This window comes from Dunckerocampus dactyliophorus, chromosome 1 (assembly GCF_027744805.1).
Source record: "Dunckerocampus dactyliophorus isolate RoL2022-P2 chromosome 1, RoL_Ddac_1.1, whole genome shotgun sequence".
Taxonomy (NCBI): domain Eukaryota; kingdom Metazoa; phylum Chordata; class Actinopteri; order Syngnathiformes; family Syngnathidae; genus Dunckerocampus; species Dunckerocampus dactyliophorus.
In genome coordinates this window covers 44119681-44140404 of record NC_072819.1, presented here as the reverse complement: position 1 = coordinate 44140404, position 20724 = coordinate 44119681, and the positions used below count along the sequence as shown (strand labels likewise).

General features: G+C 42.5%; 2 protein-coding genes across 2 annotated transcripts; one reads left to right on the top strand and one right to left on the bottom strand.

Moving 5' to 3' along the window:
- The first annotated feature begins 1055 nt into the window (after positions 1 to 1055).
- tmed4 (transmembrane p24 trafficking protein 4) lies at positions 1056 to 6340 on the top strand. The gene is made up of 5 exons (XM_054782058.1): positions 1056 to 1276; positions 2102 to 2202; positions 2304 to 2429; positions 4967 to 5113; positions 5189 to 6340. The coding sequence occupies exons 1-5, from the start codon at positions 1138 to 1140 to the stop codon at positions 5336 to 5338; spliced, it is 663 nt and encodes a 220-aa protein (XP_054638033.1). The 5' UTR covers positions 1056 to 1137; the 3' UTR covers positions 5339 to 6340.
- Positions 6341 to 6716: 376 nt separating this feature from the next.
- Positions 6717 to 19209, bottom strand: plpbp (pyridoxal phosphate binding protein). Its single transcript, XM_054782051.1, has 8 exons — positions 19065 to 19209; positions 18435 to 18542; positions 17012 to 17047; positions 16863 to 16938; positions 16642 to 16782; positions 16417 to 16559; positions 8763 to 8861; positions 6717 to 7270 (listed from the first exon to the last, which is right to left on the bottom strand). The coding sequence occupies exons 1-8, from the start codon at positions 19152 to 19154 to the stop codon at positions 7091 to 7093; spliced, it is 873 nt and encodes a 290-aa protein (XP_054638026.1). The 5' UTR covers positions 19155 to 19209; the 3' UTR covers positions 6717 to 7090.
- Positions 19210 to 20724: the final 1515 nt, after the last annotated feature.

The window sequence follows — 20724 nt, the reverse complement described above, 5'->3', positions numbered from 1 at the left end:
GCACTATGTGGCGTGATGCTATTTGCATATCTAAAATGTCCATAATCCACAATCCTTATCTGATACATGAACACACATATCTTTCGCTTTTCTGTGCGTTCTAAATATATACAATAAAGCCTTCTGAAAAAATGTCTCACATAAGGATCGTGGATGATTGGCAAAATAAAAAGGGGCAGTTTCCTTTAACTGTCAAACCCATGACGAGGAGAGTGTTGTGAACAAAGGCGAGTAAACTTGTAAACCCCGTGTTTGGACTCTCAGGCAGAACTTCCTGGAACTGAAAAAAACATCTCTGGGATGAACTACTACAAAAGTTATGATCAAACTGATTGTTTTGAGATTTGAATGTAGTGTATTTGTCAAGAACTAATTTATGATTTCAGTTTTATTTATCAAAAAGTTATTTCTCATATTGTTTGTAACATTAATAACACAAACGTTTTGCAGGGTATTGTGATGTTTACAGTGGCGGTTCTAACTTGAATGACGCCCTCGGCGACCGAAGCTGTGCCCCCCCCCCCCCCCCCCCCACCCTTCACATTTACACAATTAAAACTCTCAGTCAAGAAAACAAATGAACAGCAGTTAGTCTATAGCCACCAAGTAACGTTAGCTTATTTGATCATATACGTTCCATAATGTGGTGTACATAAAGTGATGCTATAGCGCTATCTATACCTTCCTCTTTGACTTTGTCTTTATCATGTGTTGTTGACACAAATTAACGGCACTTTTATCATCATCTCCCACCGTCATCCAACTAGCAGTCAAGGCTAAACCAACTCATATTGACTCACAATACCCTCCTTTTTATTTCACATTTTCCTAGTGAAATAACATGTTTGAGACTCTTGGGCTCTGATATAATTAAAATAATATAATATTAGCAATTAAATATGTTTTATTTTTGAGCAATTGCTGTTGTAATTTACATTTTTTTTTTTACCTTAGGGGCGCGAGTATCACGCCGTAGAGGGCGCCCATCTGCCGACTTTGATACAACTCGAGAGAGACAAAACTCAGGGCGAAATTATTACTCACACAAATCCTCTTCCTTCTTTCGCGTTGGGTGATGACGTTGCACGGGCATAGCTACAGCGACGCTGTGCTTTTGGCTAATTTGGAGGAAGCCTCATGATGCTGCCCGTCACTGCAGCTGGAGTAATTTTGCTAGCAGTGTGTATTTGTCCAAGTTACGCACTCTACTTCCACATAGGAGAGACTGAGAAAAAATGTTTCATTGAAGAAATTCCAGACGAGACCATGGTCATGGGTAAGACGTTGGCTCGGTAGCTTCAGGTAGCTAGCTAGCATTGTATGTTACCAGCTGGCTCCATTGAAGGCGTCGAACGTCAAACATACGGGAGATGGTTGCCCATTTCACAGTCTCAAGGAAATAGTAACTACCTGTTGCATGACATTTCACTGTAGAGATGTGGCTTATCAATCTACTGCATTTTCCCATTGTTAATGATTGTTAAATAAAACACAGTAAACGCGTTTCTTGCTCATTATCACAGATCTTTTAATATATCTGAAATAATCATTTACTTTTGGTGCTTTTCTTTGTGCAAAATCATTTCTATAGCTGGAAAGGGCCTTCTTTTTTATGGCCCGTCTTCATATCGCTGCAACTAACAAGTACAGTTCAACAAATATATGCTTTAGGTGGGATTTTACAAGTATGGGTTTTGTTGAATAATGCATCTAATATAGAAAGTGATGGCTGGATTACCAGAAAATAAATTTTTCTGCATTCTGACAAGCGTCAGTGCATTTTGACACAATGCCAAACAGTAGGGTTACCACGTTACGAGTTTGCAGCACATAATGTGTAAAACGAAAGGAAACTCTCAAACATGAAATCATGAAAGGTGCCTGGCCCATTTTTTAGGTAGACAAGTGTCTTTTCTGTAGAAAAGTCTTCATTTTGTTAAAAATTCACATTTGAAATAAGCGACGGGGTATTTTTTACACCTCAATACTTTACACAGCTTATTTATGTCCCCAGAAAGTACCGTACTTCTTATTCATGTACTGTGGCAGTTCTGTATGTAATCATCAGCTGATATAATTAGGACTTGTGTCTCTCTTGCAGGAAAGTACAGGACTCAGCTTTGGGACAAACAGACCAATTCCTTCCTCCCGTCCACTCCCGGCCTCGGAATGCATGTTGAAATCAAGGATCCTGATGCGAAGGTGTGCATGGAATGCTTAAATAGGAGGAGGTGTGGTTCTGAGACACGGCTCCAGTACATGCAGAGAAAATCGAAAGATTTGTTTTTCTTCGACGCTTTCAGGTCATCCTGTCTCGTCAGTATGGATCCGACGGCCGGTTCACCTTCACATCTCACACGCCTGGAGAACACCAGATTTGTCTGCACTCCAACTCCACAAAGATGGCTCTGTTTGCTGGAGGGAAACTGGTAGGACCTCCGTTGCTGGCATGGGGGTACCTCGATAAAGCAAGGCTGCCAGACCTGAATTTTGTTTCGTTTTTTTTTTTTTTTATTGTCTGTGCTTACTTACGTTATTGAGCACCATAAACAGTCCACATGTGCAGAAGATGCACAGAAATAACGACACATACGGCAACAATATGGACGTATACAATGATAGATACAATTATTGAATATTCTATATCCCAGGTTCCCAAAGTGGGGTACGCCAACCGTCATAGGGGGTACGTGAATAAAAATGAAAAACAATTAGCGCCTAACACTCGCGCACCTGAACGCCTCAACATCCGGGTGGGGAAAAAAAAAAAGACACGTAGGACCAACACTTACGTACTTTATTCCTCCCCAAGAGAAATCCACGTCTTATCTATTTACCAGTGCTCATGTAAAACTTTTGTCAAAACTTGGCCATGCAAAATACACATTTTTGAACCAGGATTACTTACTATAATATTAATGAACCAATTAATCGTGCTTAATATTTCAATTGAATGAAAAAAATGGTTTGTTTAGGGATACGCGACTGTGAAAAGTTCAGGAACCACTGTTCTATATCATTTAGATGGCCAAAACCAACTTTTTTCGACTGATAAGGTTCAATGCAAGTAGCCTCGGGATTGCTTCGCTTATTTATTGAGCTATTCACATATTATTTACGGGGGATGACATTGCCAGGGCACATCCAACTTGTTCATATATGTTGCATTTGCACTGGCAGATATTCATCATGAATCTTGTATCCACGCTTTAAGGTCATCATCACGGTCGAATGACAATTGTGTCACTTGATAAGTTTGCTAACCGTGTCCGTATGTTTTCACGTGTTAAAAAAAAAAATCCACAGCGGGGTGTCCGCTACATGTAATTTATCGTGGTGCAGCGCCACGACAAAATAAAAGCCTCCACGTATTAACCACAATTGGCTTGAAAACAATGTCAAATATAAAAATGTTTCACTGCACTCGTTGGCACTGGCGCGTGTGTGCCAAGGTAAAAGTACGCCACGCGTCTTGTGTTGACGTTCACTTTGTTTCTTATCATCGAGAGAATGGAAAAATAGCCCGTAAAACGTGTAGTCAATTGACGACCGCTCGTCGCAGGCTAAGCCTATCTACGCCAGCGTGTGCGACTGCTCACGTTTCAATCCCTTCAATCTCTTTCAATCTCACTTTGTTTACCCATTTTGCCTGGCTCGCAGTGCCTTTCTGGCAGAGAAGTTTGCTAGCTCGTTTTTGTCCCACAGGTGAGCTGCAAGTGGCTATCACGTTCATGCGATACAGGCTAACAATCTTTCTCTCTCGTTATCATTATAATACTTCTAGCTTGTCTTCCAAACACCAGTTGTGTCTAAGTTGCTCAACATAAACACGTACTGTGTCCAGCGTTAAGATAGTGACGCTATCACAGGGGTCTCCTGCAGGTAGCTCGTATGCTAGCAGTAGCTCACCAGCTGATGTTGAGTCATTCACCAAAGGATATTTGCTTCGCCTCTTAGTATTTTTACAAGTGTTCTATTCAAACATGACACCTGTATTTAATGACCAATGAGCACACTGAGTGGAGATATGCTTTGTAAATAAAGTACAATTTAAATGTTGCCAGTCCCATAAAACACAAATAGCTCACCTCTCCTTTCTCTCTTTCTTGTCAAAGTAGCTTTAATAGTGCTGCAGGTTGGATACACCTGTGCTATCATAACCCCGGACTCTCAATTTATACTCTTTATACGAGACAGACTTCTATAACAAAAATATTTACATTGTTATTTTGTTAACTGTGTTGTTTTGAACTAAAACATATTATTACTCTAAAACAGGCATCAAATAAAATTTAGGTTTGTGTCAAATAGTACAAAATATTGTACTTTTGTACTAGCCACATCGTTCTATTATACGACGGAGCATTAGGGCCGCTTCGGAAAAAAAATCGGAGATCTTATTATCAATTCCTGTTACAACGGAATATTAAAATAATCTGAGATTTTCAGAATAGAGTCGCAAATTTTACGAGAATAAAGCCGTACATTTACGAGAATAAACCCGTAATATTATGTTGCCTGAGACACCTACGAAAAGGGGGGGGGGCTCATGTGACCATTGGCCTTGGGCATGTGGGCATGATTAGTCCTACCCTAAAAGTATTTTGTATGCACATTTTTTCCAATTGTATCTTTTTATTGGATCCGACTCACAAGTTTGTTCCAAAAGCCAAGCAATGCTGTTGGCCATGCTGTGTAATGAAAAAGTAAATTCAGCTAATACGTAGGTTGCATTATTTCGAATGCTTTGAAGAGCCATGTTCATCACCATATTCAGTTCCATAAATTCATGTTTGGAACAAAAGCCTATGGAAGAAAAAAAAAAAAAAAAGGATTGGTACTGGTTCAGATCGGAAGCCAAAAAAACGTGGATCAGGCCATCACTAATAATAATAATAATCTTTGTATTCTGATGTGAATGTGTCCCACATTCAGCCCTTGAACTGCCTGCTTTCCGATGTTGCAGAGAGTGCACCTGGATATTCAGGTCGGAGAACACACCAATAACTACCCTGAAATTGCAGCTAAGGACAAACTGACTGAGCTGCAGCTGCGTGCCAGACAGCTTCTGGATCAGGTGGAACAGATCCAGAAAGAACAAAACTACCAGAGGGTGAGTAACACTTCAACCGTACTTTTTTTCTTTTTTTTTGGGGGGCTCCAGTAGCTGAATGTTGCCTTTGCGTAGTATCGAGAGGAGCGCTTCCGCATGACCAGCGAGAGCACCAACCAACGCGTCCTCTGGTGGTCCATCGCCCAGACGCTCATTCTGATCATGACAGGCATATGGCAGATGAAGCACCTCAAGAGCTTTTTTGAAGCTAAGAAACTGGTTTAGCCGGTGTGTGAAGAGGATTGGTGTCAGGCAACCACAGACACCTTTGGAGACAGACTTGAATGACTGGAACAAAGACTTGCCCCCCCTCCCCGCACTGCGCAAGTATTCAAGTGGAGACTTTTTGTCGGCCATGGATTATGAAGGTAGTTTTCCAACTCGGGGCCGTATGGTTTGTCTTGCTACACAGTGAGAGTAACAACACGGTAGCACAACATCCCAGTTGCCTTTTCTATTTTGTTGTATTTGCCTGACATCAGTGCACATGGTGTGGTCGTGCAGCAGCAGATACGTAACAATGACACCCGTCTGTTTGCCATTTCTAACCATTGGCGTCATCATTGCTAACACTTGGTCTCTTATTTAGACTCTACACACACAAATGAATGATGACTTATGATAATTGTTTAGAACGTTCGTTTACACATCAGTCAAGGACCTGTCTCTTTCTTACACACACACACACACACACACACACATTCTTGTAGTTGCAAGAACAGTGGAGATTTCCTTCAGGGATCGCCAACAATATTAGGAAAATAGAACTATTGATGCACATAAAACATCGTTACAATTTGAAAACACAAAATGCATATTCATCAAATGTTTATAAATGTCAAAGGATTGTAAGATTTTGTTTGGCATTTTTCTTATGGCATTGCTTTATTGTAGCTAGCATTCGTTTACTTGGTGTTGAGGTTTTTGTGGCGTGATGTAGGGACATGATGTACTGCATGTCTGCACATTGCAGAAGGCTGATCTGTACTTTTTTGGGTGCCAGGTTTTATTTATTGTTGGAATGTGACAATTTTCTCTACACAGGTACAGTTCATCCAGTTTAATAAGGAAGTCTTAAATCATGCATGTATGGGTTGAGTTTGAGATTCTAATTTGTGTTTTCAAATGTGCTGTTTTGTTGAAATGTCCATTTCCTGAGATGCACTACCGTCAGACATGATCTTCATGAAGAAATGTGCACTTGCCATAAAATGTTCCAGCATTGAAGTTGTGTGGACATCACCTCCCTGTGCTTAGTAAAGACACTCACTGTACATGTCATTTGAAGTCACTACATCACCCCCGCTTAGAAGAAAGACACCTCGCAACTGCAGGTATTTAATGAACATTAGTGTCCAACCACACATCTTTCCACAACATTGAAAGTGTTTGACATTTTTCATGGAGACAGGAACGCCGACTTTGCAACTCGCAGAAATCCCTCAATCCTGGCGACCAGCTGCGTTTAAAACATCTCCATCTTTCATCTCCACAAACACACCACATCATCTCAGCTAGACCCAGTCTATGAGTCACTCTTGGATACGGAGGTGGAGAATGGAGAAGAGGAGGACCAAAAAAACACTAAATGCATGAAAAGTCCTCAAAGGCTAAGTGATTTATTAAGTCAAGTATTTGCTTCACCTGCACAACAAAAATGCATGTTGATGTGAGACAGTCAAGTACGTTGGGTTAGACTGATAAAAATGAGCACAACACAACAAATTGCCTGAAATCACCAGGATTTTAGCAGGTTTGTCTTCATCTTGTAGCACAGCTCAACGCACCAAAGGTTAGCGACACCTGTTAGATGGAACTATTTTTTCCAGTGACTAAAAGATCCCCCCCTCCCCAAAAAATGAAAATGTGGACTCCCGAATTCCACTTGTGTGAGGAGTCTTCTGTACCGTTGTTATTTTCACAAGATGAGAGTTTCGTTATTTCTCTTACAAATGTACCAGACGAGAGAAGTGCTTGTTAGTGTTCAGATACTGTGAGGTGCTGCATTTTCTTGGCGGCCTCTTCTGACACCAGTTTGGAGGTTTTCTCGGGGCTGGGAGCAGGACTGGGAACCGGAGTGTTTGCTGCGCTGTTGGGATACTCCCTGTTGCCGAAGATGATGCTTCCCACGCGCACGTTAGTGGACCCCACCTCAATCTGCAACACAGCAGCACTACAATTTAGCAGACGTGCTCACACATTTTCAACCTGCGAGCTACTTTTAAAATGGCCAAGTCCCAAAGATCTACATCCTACTATAAATATATATTATACACCGTAAAGCACCGTGTATAAACCGCACCCGTGTATTAACCACACACCCACTTTCAGGCTCACGGCGGGGGAACATTTTTTTTTAGTCCATAAATGCTTGCCAAGTCTTTCATCTCAAATCAACATGCGTAAAGGTACTAAGCAATTTCAAAAAGAAGAATAAAGAAGAAATCTGAACTTTGGCATCTAGAACTTTAATATTATGGCTAAGCACAGATTAATAATAATAATAATAAAATCAAAATAAAGAAATTTGCAATTTTCAGAGATGTTTTGATCTTATCTTTCTCTTTTTATTATTATTTTATTGCATTGCTTCAGTGTGAATTTGAATAAACTCCAACGTTGTATTGTATTTTACATTGGAAGCTTAGGTTAGCTTCAGTGTATATTGAGATCGTTTCACTGTGTGAAAATACAGACAGCATCAGATAAGTTAGTTGCATGCACTAGTATTTTCAGCAACTGTACAGCAGAGGGCGCTAAAGTCAAAGCAACTGTCTGACCCACAGACGACGATTCTAAAATGGACTTCTCGTCAATTTCTGCGTCTGGTCACAGACCTGTCATCGTGTATAAACCGCACCCCGATTTTTTGCTTCTTACCAGTGGGGAAAAAGTGCGGTTTATACACGGTGCTTTACGGTAAACACATTTACTGTCTTCATAAATATGAGTATACATTGTACACGTGTGTCGGGGTGCACTTTTTAAGCATGCAAGCTATAAGTCAACATGATCTCTAACTATAAAACATTCAGTATATAATGCCGGTAAACTATTAAAGTACTATACTTAATACTAATGATTAGTATTTGACATTCACAGTTTCAAAGTTTACAGGTCATCAAAGTAGCTGATATCGTTCACAATTCAGTTCAATATGGCAATAAAGATAATTGCACACAATTCCTCAATAGTTGTGTACATAACCTGAGTACCGGTGAACTCTCTATCAAAATAGCTACGTAGCGTTCATTAGACACACAGTTCATGTGTTACGTCCAGTTAGCATTTGCTATCTAACATAACCGGTATACAAGAAATGACAATGATTATGCAAAAGACAACGCATCCAAAGTCAAGGCCACATATTAAAAAGGTTTCAGCAACGGGCGTTTTTTCCAATTCATCATGAAATAATAGTTCAAGAAATGGAAGTTTAGAAAAAACACGCATTTCCATAGTGGAGTTCATGACGTGCAGCAAAGCCCTCAAACAATTCACTTTTTTCTACATAACTATCACTGCAAGTGAACGGATAGCTTTTGTTATAGATATAGACATCTTACCGATGAGTTTGTTTAATAAAGACCCAAGTTATATATTTATATACATATACAGTATGCATATAGAAAAAGAGGTTGCTACTTACCGCATGTTCAAAGTCTGTGGACATGCCCATGCTTAGCTCCACCTCCTGCAGTGGCATCGTCAGACTATCACAAACCTCCTGCCGCCGACTCAGAAGCATCTACAGGCAAGTATGCATACTTTAATATAAGCAAATCTTACAAAGTACTGAAATATATTTATTTACCAAAACTGCAAGAAGGATGGGGCGTTAAAAAACTCATTATGCATAACAACTTTTTCTTTTTTAACTTTAATATGATTTGGCGTGAACGAGAGAGTGGAAAGGAAAACGTAGCTTTCTTTGACCACACGGTCATTTATTAACATGTACATTACACAACAGGGCAGCACCAGAACCAGTGTTGTAATGAGCAAACTGCCCGGGCCGCCATTAACGTACCGCCGATGAGTTCATTGTAAAAGGACAGTGCGACAGGTGTAACGTGCATGAGAGCCACACCAATAGCCGAGTAGTACAACCAGCATTTTAAAGCGCATGCAGAGGTAGATAAAGCTGCTTTGGGAGTTGCCTACATCCACAGCCGTTAATCCCAATGGTTTCTAACCTGCCCTTGTGGTCATTTCACATATACAGGTGCATCTCAGTACATTAGAATTGCGGAGATGTTGCAGGGGGCATCCCTCATGACTGAAGACCCTCGTCTGTTTTTTAATGACTATGTTTTTCCAACAGGACAACACTGCAGTTCAAAATGGCCGCCTGACTTCTTCCAGAGGAATAACATCACTCTTTTGGACCATCCTGCGTGTTGCCCTGATCTAAATCTAACTGAGAACATTTGGGGATGGATGGCAAGGGAAGTTACAAAAATGGCCATCAGTTCCAGACAGTGGAAGCCCTCCGTGAAGCCATCTTCACCACCTGGAGCAACATTCCCACTAGCCTCCTGGCACTGGCATCAAGCATGCCCAAACCAATTTTTAAGTCATTACCCAAGACGTAGCTTTACATTTTTATAAACCTGAACGCCCGATCCCAACACTGTATTTATGTATACGTCTTTTACGTTTTTTTTGCACAAGAGGCAAAAAGAGATGATGACGCAACTCCCCACTAATGCGTTTGGCTTCACAGCAAGTTTAAGCCATGAAAACGGCCATTAGGTGGCAGAAGTGCATTTGATAAGAGCTCCGCAGAGATCATGTGGAGGGAAAAAACACACATGACAGGAAGGAGGAAGTGGGAGAGCGTGGAGGAGTGTAGCGTGTAGAAGGATACGCATTGTAGGGAAATTTTAACGCATGCACGTGCACACACACACACACACGTGCGTGCTTGAACTGTATCTTTTCACCAAAAGCTGTTTTTCTCCCTTTTCTAATCAGGAACTGATATTTTCCTGAAACTGACCCATGTTCTACTACTGATTACAAAACAACGGAAAAAGGTAGAAACAAAATTTTTTTTTCTGATGAAAGACGGGAGTCTAATCTTTCTTTTGGTAGCTTCCATGTTTATATAGCCATAGAAAGCCTCCTGTTGTATATATATTTGTGTGTACGAAGTAAAGAAAACCCAAGAAACGACACCTCTGACGTCAACTTTATTCTGTGACTAGCAACGAAGTTACAGCTAAGTTACCACATTCTTTTGGTGCCGAAACCCGGGAGGGAAAGAAGAGAATACACCCTCAAAGACGACCGAAAGTGGATTTGACGATAGCCGTAACTAACCAGCTAGGAAGGACCGTAAAGATGGCGGAGCATCTACAGAGGCTGAAGCAGAAGCGCGGAGTTTTACGAGCCTCCACAACGAAGTTGCTGCGTGCTATTGAAGAGGAGACATGCAAGGATGATGCGAGTTGTGATCGGCTCGGAGAGCTGCTCAGCATGCTAGCGGAAAAGGAAACGAATCTCAAGGAATTGGAAAGGGATATCGAGGTGAACATACCATTTGATGAGCTGGAGGCTGATATGATCAAAACTGTGGATTATAAGGACAACATTAATCTATGGAAGGCTCGCGCTAAGAGGATAATTGAAAGAGAGAGAGAGAGAGGTGCAGTGGGCGAGCATAGCTCACAGCGGCTGAGTGACGTGAGTACCCATTCAAGCCGATCGACGAACAGACCATCAATAAAGTTACCCAAGCTGTATATTAAGAAATATGACGGTGAAATATCAATGTGGCATGAATTTTGGGATCAGTTTGAGACTGCCATCCATGAGAATAATGATCTGAGCAAAGTTGAAAAACTCACATATCTCAAGTCATATTTGGTGGGTCCAGCAGCAAGAGCTATAACAGGCTTGAAAATGACAGAAAGCAACTATGATACTGCTGTAGACATGCTTAAAGAAAGATTTGGAAGAAAAGACATGATTGTGAGTGCGCACATGTCAAAATTGCTGAATTTGAAACCTGTTAAGAAATCCACAGACATTGTTGCTTTAAGGCAACTTTATGATGAGTGTGAAGTCCACATGAGAGGCTTGGAGTCCCTAGGAGTCGTTTCACGCACATATGGTGGATTGTTGTGTCCCATTTTGCTCCAGATGATCCCAGACGACCTTGTTCTTACGTATACACGCGAAATGCGTTCAGGCCACGAACCGAATGCTCCAGAGCTTATAGCATTCCTACAACAGGAAGTTGAAAGCCGAGAGCGTGCCATGCATCTAACCAAAGTAGGGAGCCCCAGCGAAGAATACCAACCTCCCATACAGCATCGATTCAAGCCAGTATACGGGAATGGAAAATTTAGGAAGCCAAATGTTCCATCTGCTGCCACACTCCACACCAGCAGTTCAGATTCATCACGAGGATGTTTATTTTGTGACAGCACAAGTCATAAGTCAGAATTATGTACAGAAAACACTCTCAGTACGCGAAAAGAAAAGTTGAAGAAAATGGGAAGGTGTTTTGTATGCCTTGGGCAACGGCACATTGCTAAATTCTGCCGAAGCAAAGTAATGCCATGTAGCCAATGTGGACGGAGACACCATCCCACCGTGTGTGATCAAGGTGAGCAGCAAGAAGCTCCAAATGATGCTCAAGACACCACAGATGCTGTCATATCTTCTGTGGCTCATCACCCTGTAAAGAATACCACAGGAAAGGAGAACACTGTGTTCCTGCAAACGGTGACAGTATGGGCAGCAGGAGAAAAGGGAAGGAGGAAGTTGCGCTGCCTGATGGATGGTGGAAGTCAACGGAGTTTTATCCTAGAGAAACAAGTAGAAGCCTTAGGACTACCCGTTGTGAGAAAAGAAACATTGAGGCTCCATACCTTTGGCAGTGGCTCTCCAGTTACAATGGAACGTAATGTTGTGAAGCTAACATTGCAAAACATCCGAAACCAAGAGCAAGCACTTGAGATTGAAGCAATCGAAATGCCACAAGTCAGCTCTGCCATCATCCAGGTCCCAGGGGAGCAAATCCGGAAGCACTTAGAAGGTAAAGGTTTGATGACAGCAGATGTTTCAAGTAGTAGTGATGAAGAGCTGGAGCTGTCAGTGCTGATAGGCGCCGATTACTACTGGAAGGTTGTTTCTGGCAAGGTGGAAAGATTGTCAGAGTCTCTCGTTGCCATAGAAACCATGTTTGGCTGGACAGTACAGGGACCAGTATCCATGGCAAGCATAAATGAAGCTTCATGCATGAAGATCTGCATTGAGGATGCAAGGCAAGTTGCGGACCAGCTACGAATATTCTGGGAAATAGAATCTCTTGGCATTTCCAACGAGGTTGAGGAACGAGTGGATGACATTGAGGCTCAACAACATTTCAACACATCAGTCAGCTACAAAAAGGGGCGATATGAAGTGAAGTTGCCGTGGAAACAAGAATCACCAGAACTTCCAGATAACCAAAGAATTGCCCGGAAGAGATTTGAAAGCTTGACAAGGAAACTAAAAACCGATGTGATGTCGTTCAAGAGATATAAAGATGTAATAGAAGACTACATGCAACAAGGAATATGCGAAAGCGTCCCAGAGACCAACCCAGAAGAAAATGTGAAAAGCAATGTCAAGTATTACCTGCCTCACCATGCAGTAATCCGAGATGACAAGGCGACAACCAAGTTGAGAGTTGTTTTCGATGCCTCTGCACATGAAGATGGATGTCCATCACTCAATGACTGCCTGCTGACGGGACCAAACCTGAATCCAGACCTCCTCGCCATTCTTGTGAGGTTCAGGCTAAATCCTATTGCCTTCATGGCAGACATTACGAAGGCTTTCCTCCAGATTTCAGTTGCAGAGGAGGACAGAGACGCCCTGAGGTTCCTGTGGTTCACAGGACCCCCTGATGCAGAGCAAACAAGTGTGTGCACAATGAGAATGACACGTGTAGTGTTTGGAGTGTCATCTAGTCCATTCCTGCTCGCAGCCACAATTAGAAGGCACCTGGAGCAATACCAGGTGAGTCACCCACACATTGCTGACACAATCAAAGACCACCTGTATGTTGACGACTTTATTGCCAGCTCGAGAGATGTTGGAAGCGCTTATGTGCTAACTAAAGGTGCTAAAGAAATCCTGGCAACTGCTGGCATGAATCTTTGTAAGTGGACAACGAATTCCCCAGAACTGAAGACCAAATGGCAAGAAAGTGAGTTTGACTTCACTGCAGAACCTGAAGCACATGACAGTGTGTTAAAAGTGCTTGGACTAGTCTGGAGGCCAGAGACTGACGACTTTGTCTTCAACTTGAAACACCTCATGAACATTTTCAAAGATAAAGAAAACACGAAGAGAAGTGTCCTGCGGTCCTCAGCAAAGATATTCGACCCCATGGGCTTCCTGACGCCATTCACAATAAGAGTGAAATGTCTTTTTCAAGACATGTGGCAAAGGGGCCTTAGCTGGGATGAAGAGCTGCCAGATGACCTCTCGCAAAGATGGCAACAATGGTGCATTGAACTCCTTCAATTGCATCACATAGTAATTCCCAGGTGGTACGGAAGTGAGAGCTCGCACGATGGACAAGAACAAATTTTGCACGTGTTCAGTGATGCAAGTGAGAAAGCATACGGTGCAGTAGCCTACCTCCAAGGACTGACAGCCGAAGGAATTGCAGTGACCAGACTCGTGATGTCCAAGTCAAGAGTTGCACCCATCAAGAAACTTACCCTGCCACGGCTTGAGCTAATGGCAGCTCTCATTGCAGCAAGGATGGGCAGTAACCTGCAAAGGGCAATGAACCTGCACCCGAAGCAAATCCGAATGTGGTCAGACTCTATGATCGCGATTCAGTGGATTCGGAGCTCAGCAAGCAAGTGGAAACAGTTTGTTGCAAATAGAGTGATGGAAATCCAGTCGCTGACAAATCCAGAAATCTGGTCACACTGTAGTGGAAAACTCAACCCGGCTGACCTTACCACTAGAGGTCAGACAGTCTCAAGGCTGAAAGAAGAAGACATCTGGTGGTTAGGACCACCATTTCTCAATGCAGTGACTCAGCCAGAGTTATTGCAGGAAGAGCTCTGTGAAAAGGTAACAGCGGAGCTTAAGCCAAGTCAAGTTGCCGTTCAGTTGAATAATACAGAACAGCCATCACGGGACGCGCTGCTAAAGCTGGAAAACTACAGCAAGCTGAAAACTATATTCAGAGTAACAGCTTGGATTAAGAGATTCATCTACAACTCTCGCTCCAAGGAAAGAAAGCAAGGAGAACTGACAGCTGATGAGCTAGCGGAAGCTGAAAGATACTGGATTTTGGAGGTACAAGGTCATAACTACCAGAAGGAAATAATGGAACTAAAGGCAAAAAGGGACATTCATAAGAACTCGAAGATACAAGCTCTAAAGCCGTTCCTCGATGACAAAGGTTTGGTCTGTGTCGGAGGGAGACTGCAACATTCAGACATGAGCTTCAGTGAGCGGCATCCATACATCATGCCTCCAACCCACAAGCTGTCAGAAATGCTCATTGAACGCAGTCATGGACAGGTCATGCATGGAGGTGTGAGAGACACTCTAGTGCATCTAAGAGATAAATATTGGATTCCACGAGCTAGACAAATCGTGAAAAGAGTCATTGCATCGTGCCCAGTTTGTAAAAAATTCTCAGCTAGAGCCATGCAGCAGACAACAGCACCCCTTCCGAGAGATCGAATCACAGAGTCACCACCCTTTGAAACTGTCGGATTGGACTTCGCAGGCCCTCTTTACGTCAGGACCAAGAGCTCAGTGGAAAAGGCGTACATAGCATTGTTTACATGTGCTGTGACCCGAGCAGTCCACCTGGAGCTAGTATCGGACATGTCAACAGAGAAGTTCCTTTTGGCATTTAAGAGGTTCATATCAAGACGAGGGCTCTGCGAAACGGTCTATTCAGACAATGCCAGAACCTTCAAAAGGGCAGATCAGGACCTCAGAGCAATGTGGGAAAATATTAAGGAACCTGAGCTTAAGAAGTATTTCGCTGACAAAGGAATTAGATGGAAGTACATCGTTGAGCGAGGAGCTTGGTGGGGTGGATTTTGGGAAAGACTAGTTAGATCAGTTAAGACATGTTTGAGAAAGGTAATGGGAAGAGCTTCACTGAGCTATGAAGAGTTAACATCCCTCTTAACTGAGGTGGAAGCTACGATAAACTCAAGGCCGCTTACTTTTGTCTACAATGATCACGAAGAGCCTCAACCTCTGACACCAGCTCATTTCCTGATAGGCAAGCGTATTTCCACCTTACCTCCTGAACATTTCCAAGCCATCGGCCAAACCTGCAACTCCAGCCGAGAAGAGCTCACCCGAAGATGGAAATATCGCCAACGACTTCTCAACAACTTTTGGACTCGCTGGAAAAAGGAGTACTTACTGGAACTGAAATCAGCTCATACTATTAAGACGTCACCTTCTACCCCTCTTAAGGAAGGCGATCTAGTGCTCATCGGAGAAGACAAGACACCACGTCAAATTTGGAAGACTGGAGTAATCACAACCCTGTTCTCAGGAAGAGACGGACTTGTGCGATCCTGCGCTGTGCGCACATCGGACAAGACAATATTAAGAAGACCAGTTCAACTGTTGTATCCTTTGGAAACTTGATTGTGTTAACTGTCTTCATGGGGGGGAGGATGTTGTATATATATTTGTGTGTGTTTAGTCAGTCAAAATCATCTAAAATGGCCGGTACTGAAGGGGTTGTCTTTTGAAAAATGGCTGAGATTGAATGAGTTCAGGTGATTAAAAAGTTAATTAAAAAGAGTGGCGCAGCACATTTTCTTTATGTTTAAGGGGGTGGGGTTAATTTTTTTTTGGAAATCTATGTTCTTACAACTTTTGATCAGCTGATTAACAGCCTATTACAGTTTAATGGTGGTTGTTTGCAATAAATTGCCGACTCAAACATTTTTTGCTCTCACTCTCATTTCTTCTTTTTGCATTTTGAAGCTCTACTTGGAACCTTTAGACCACATGTGTCAAACTCGTGCCCTGGAGGGCCGAGACGCTGCAGGTTTTCTCTCCAACAAGTTTCTTCAGCAGGTGATTTAATTGATGAGCTCCTTCCCTTCTCGGCCCTCCATGGCACGAGTTTGACACCCCTGCTTTAGATCTTTTAAAGATCCAACAGTGCAAAATGTAAATTCTTGCAATTTTTCAACTGGTCTTAAAATTTGGATCAGGAGTGAATCTGTTTCCGAGATTTAATCCTTACAAGAGTTTAAACAGCTTAATAAAACAAACATAATATGTGTTCTTTGTACCTGGAAGTCTGGATTTGGGCCCAGGGTGAGGTTGTAGCCGTAGCGCCCAATGGTCATAAGTCCTGAGAATTGGAGGGCGGAGCATTTAGACACGATGTGCTTCACGGTGTCGACTGTCTCCTCCGGCGGGAGGCCGTGTTTACCTATAGTTTGCACGTAAAAGAGCACGTGAACACACACGACGCATATCTGTTTAGAAAATACAACGCTGCAATCAACACGAACTCTGTTCGCCGCTGGTGTTGAGCTGCACCATGACCTTTAACCTCTGTGTGCTCGCTCCTCTGATGCGCTGCCACGAGCTGTTGACCTTGTCGGCCAGTTTGGCCGAATCAACAGTCTCCACCAGGAACAAGTTGGGCACACCTGGGGGGAGGAAGACAAAACCTCATGTATGTTTCTACACCTGTGGCTGTGAGTGAGGAGGCCAGTTTGCACTGACTCACCCAAAAGTTTGTTGACATTATTCTTCTGTAGATGACCGATGAAATGCCACTTGATTTCTGGGCATGATTCTAAAATCTAAAAAGGAGGATGATGTAGATTTATATGACGGGAAGACAATCAGTTTGACGTAGAAAGCGTGTGAACTCACCACAGGATCTGAAGCTTTGTCCACAAGTTCATTAACCTGGTGTTGAGACACAAGCATGTAGTTTACAGCAGGGATTTTGGCATAGTGACCCTCACTTTAGAGACCTTAATAAGCCGACCTTCCAGGATTCTGCGACGTTGTGATCACACCATTTCCCCACGACAATTACCGGAATTTCCGGTGTATAAGCAGCTATTTTTTTCTTAAACTTTGAACCCTGCGGCTTATACAGCGGTGCGGCTAATTTATGGATAAGTTCTAATCTTGTGACATCTCCTTTACTTCAGAAATACTGCTAATTGTTTAAATACTGTGCTGCTTGCGAGTCAGTGAGGAAACGGTAGCTTTCTTTGGCAGGAGCCAATCACAAGCTATCAGTGCACTCATGATGAGCTTGTCAAGCCATTGGAAATCGGAGGTCATTACTGAATATAACAGTGTCATCTTACAAAGAACACTAACCTCATCACACAGCAACTTAACACTCAAAAGTTATACCTCAGAAATATACAAACAAGTACCAATACAGGTTTAAGATGAAAAACCCCCCAACTATTTTAAAGTTTTCCCTCTGCGCAAAGCATGCATTGGTGCCTGCCGAGGCACTGTGATGTCAGCCTCCCTCTGGGCTCCTCTAGCTCCCTCTGGTGGACAGAGGCAGCATTGCAGCACCATCCATCCATCCACCCATTTTCTACGCTGCTTGTCCTCCAATGAAATGCTTTGCTCAGGCGTAATGCATTAGTGGAAAATGTTAAAATAGTTGTTTTGTCATTTTAAACTTGTTTTGGTACTTGTTTGTATATTTCTTAAGTACACTTTTGAGTGTTAAGTTGAGTTGTGATAAGTTTAGTGTTTTTTGTAAGATGACACCATCAGTCAGACTGTTATATTGAGTAACGACCACCTGCAATTTCCAATGGGTTGACAAGCTTGTGAGTTTTTTCATAGCCCATGATTGGCTCCTGTCAAATAAAGAGCTGTCTGGTCCTCACGGACTTGTGCGTGCTACAATATGCCATTATATGACATGGACATGTGCGGCTTATACTCCGGTGTGGCTTTTACTGTATATGAACAAATCTGATTTTTCCTTTAAATTTAGTGGGTGTGGCTTTTACACCAAAATTTACAGTATGTACAACCTCACATCTGTGTCCAATCAAACTTTTCCTGGCTTGACAGTGCGCAAAGTGTGGACAGGGCCTCATTCTCCCAAAATGATGCACATATCATTCCACTTAAGTCATATGTAGAGACGAGCCTTGGAAAGCTGAAGACGATGGACTTATGCTCATGCGCTCTTTCTTCTTCTATGGTTTGGTGTGTCACGTGGTTTTCACTCTCTTATCCGTTCCGGTCTGGATGCAACTATTTACTAAGGGCCTTGGAGGAACATAAAGCACACATGCAGCATACTCACATAATTTTCCCCAAAGTTACGCTGTCCTTGTCTGTAAGCCTCCACCACCATCTCTGGAGGTTTGGTTTTGCTGACTGCGACCAGGCGGGGCGGCACATCTGGTAACGTCTGAAACAAAACAAGTGTCCTCTCATTTTTAGTCACATGACTTAATAAAATCCAATACAACAACAAAAAATAAATCAGATTTTACAAAGATGATAATAGTCAGTGTTGATTGACACTGTCAGAGAGTTAGGGATTGAACAGTGTGTTTATTATTGTGGGTACAGATAGCATTGATTGATAATATTAGAAGCACCATGCTTTGGCCAGAAATAGCACACTTGATGAGAGGAGTGAACAGATTGTTGTGTTACATAGTCATAGTAGCATACAAATACACCAACGTGCATATTACAATGTATGCATGTAAGCAGAAACAGCATGAAGGAGCGAGTGCCTCCACGCTTATTCTGCCGCCTGTAATAGACCACGCGCTATGTTCTGAGACCCACTCACAATCCAAAGGTTGCCTGTTTGACAACCTTACATAACCGATCGTGCTTCCACCGCACCACGTTCAACACCGGCGATTGGTGTTTACATCTGCGGTGCTTTCGCGCAGAAGTCCCCGGAATCTAGCCTTACCTTGGGCCGCCGTGACGCCGCCTGGTTCACCCGCTCCACCACCGACTGTAGCGCCTTGCCTACCTCCTCCGACATTGCTACTCTCCACATATTACGTCAAGAGGCTGCAGCGTGCGACGTCTCCAGTGACGACAATTGCCTTTCAAAATAAAACGCCGCCGGAAAGGGAAGCTAGCGATAAAGACAGCGCCTGATGTCCAATGTCAGTTGGACTACTGTCACTAGGGATGAGCGAGTACACAACTACCTGTATCTGTTCACCCATCCAAATGATCCGTATCCGTATCTGTACTCGGAGTGGACGGGGCATAAACCGGAAGTGGACGTGCTTTAACTTGAAATGGTCGGAGTTTAAATCGGTGCATTATTTTCAGTCTGAAATTGAAATGGATTGATCAGAAGTTGCTATATTTATTATTTAGTATTGTAGGGAAAAAATATTTACTGTGTGGGTAATTAATTCTTACAAGTAGATTTTAGAATAACCGTTGGCATTGATGTTTACTGATTGAATTATTGCCGAGTGCCTTAAAATGAGTACAGTATATATGTAACTGTTTAATCGAATAATCTAATAACTTAGTGAATGATTACAAATAGTTTATAGAAATAATGCTTTATTAAATAATTAGCTGAGTAGATGAACATCTGTTTAAGTGGGTCAAAGGTTAAACAGAAAAGTGGCGGGGCAAAACAGCTTACACCAGCTAGGGTCAGCAGCCAGATATGGTCCAGAATGTGGTCAAAACAGATAAACATCGGCCTGAGCCTTGAAGTAGGCGAAGGAAAAGAATGCTTTGTTTATGTCAACAACTATCCGGACGGCGAAGGAGCTTCGTCAAGGAATCCAGGAGAAAGTTATCTTTGGAGAGACTGGCGCCAATGGTCTGAGCAAAACAAGTATAAAAATATAAATAAAATGTAGCATGATAGCCATACAGGCAGAATGTTTGATGCGGCTATGCAGGTGTACCTAATGTTGTGTCCAGTCAATGCACGTTACGGTTACCGCTGCCTGTGTACCTCCAAAGGAAAATGAACAAAATTCTTATATTGTAGGTAGCGCGCCTGTTTTATGATGACTTCAAGAAATAATACAAAAACACATTTAAAGGGAAAACACGGTCATGCTACACCAATTGAGTTGCATAAGCATGCACCGCGTACTTTACGAAAAAAGTTTACCAAGTAACTTTAGATACAAACCGAAATAGAGGCCAGCTGAGGAAAACCTAATAAAGCTGAGGCAACGCCACGCGAGCCAACTGCACCGTGTACGTGAATGAGGCACCGCTCAGCTCCTACGTATGTCGCTCGAGTCGGCACGGTGTGTCTCGGAAGGGGCGGTCGCTGTGTGTGACTGACCAATCACAGATCGTGGAGAGTGAATACATCATGACGATTTTCTTTCATCAAGATTACGGATAACGACAAGATGTACTCGTTTCATGATCGTATTCGGTAAAAATGCATTATCCGGAACGCATACTCGTTTATAACGATACTTCAGTCACTCGCGGTAACGTTTGTCTGTTGAAACGGAGCCAAGTATTCATTCTTGTCCTCTTTAATTTAACATTTATTTTAATGGTTTAATTATTTTATTTATTTTTATTGTTTAAAATGCCATTTGCACATATTTTATGATTTTGTTCTTATT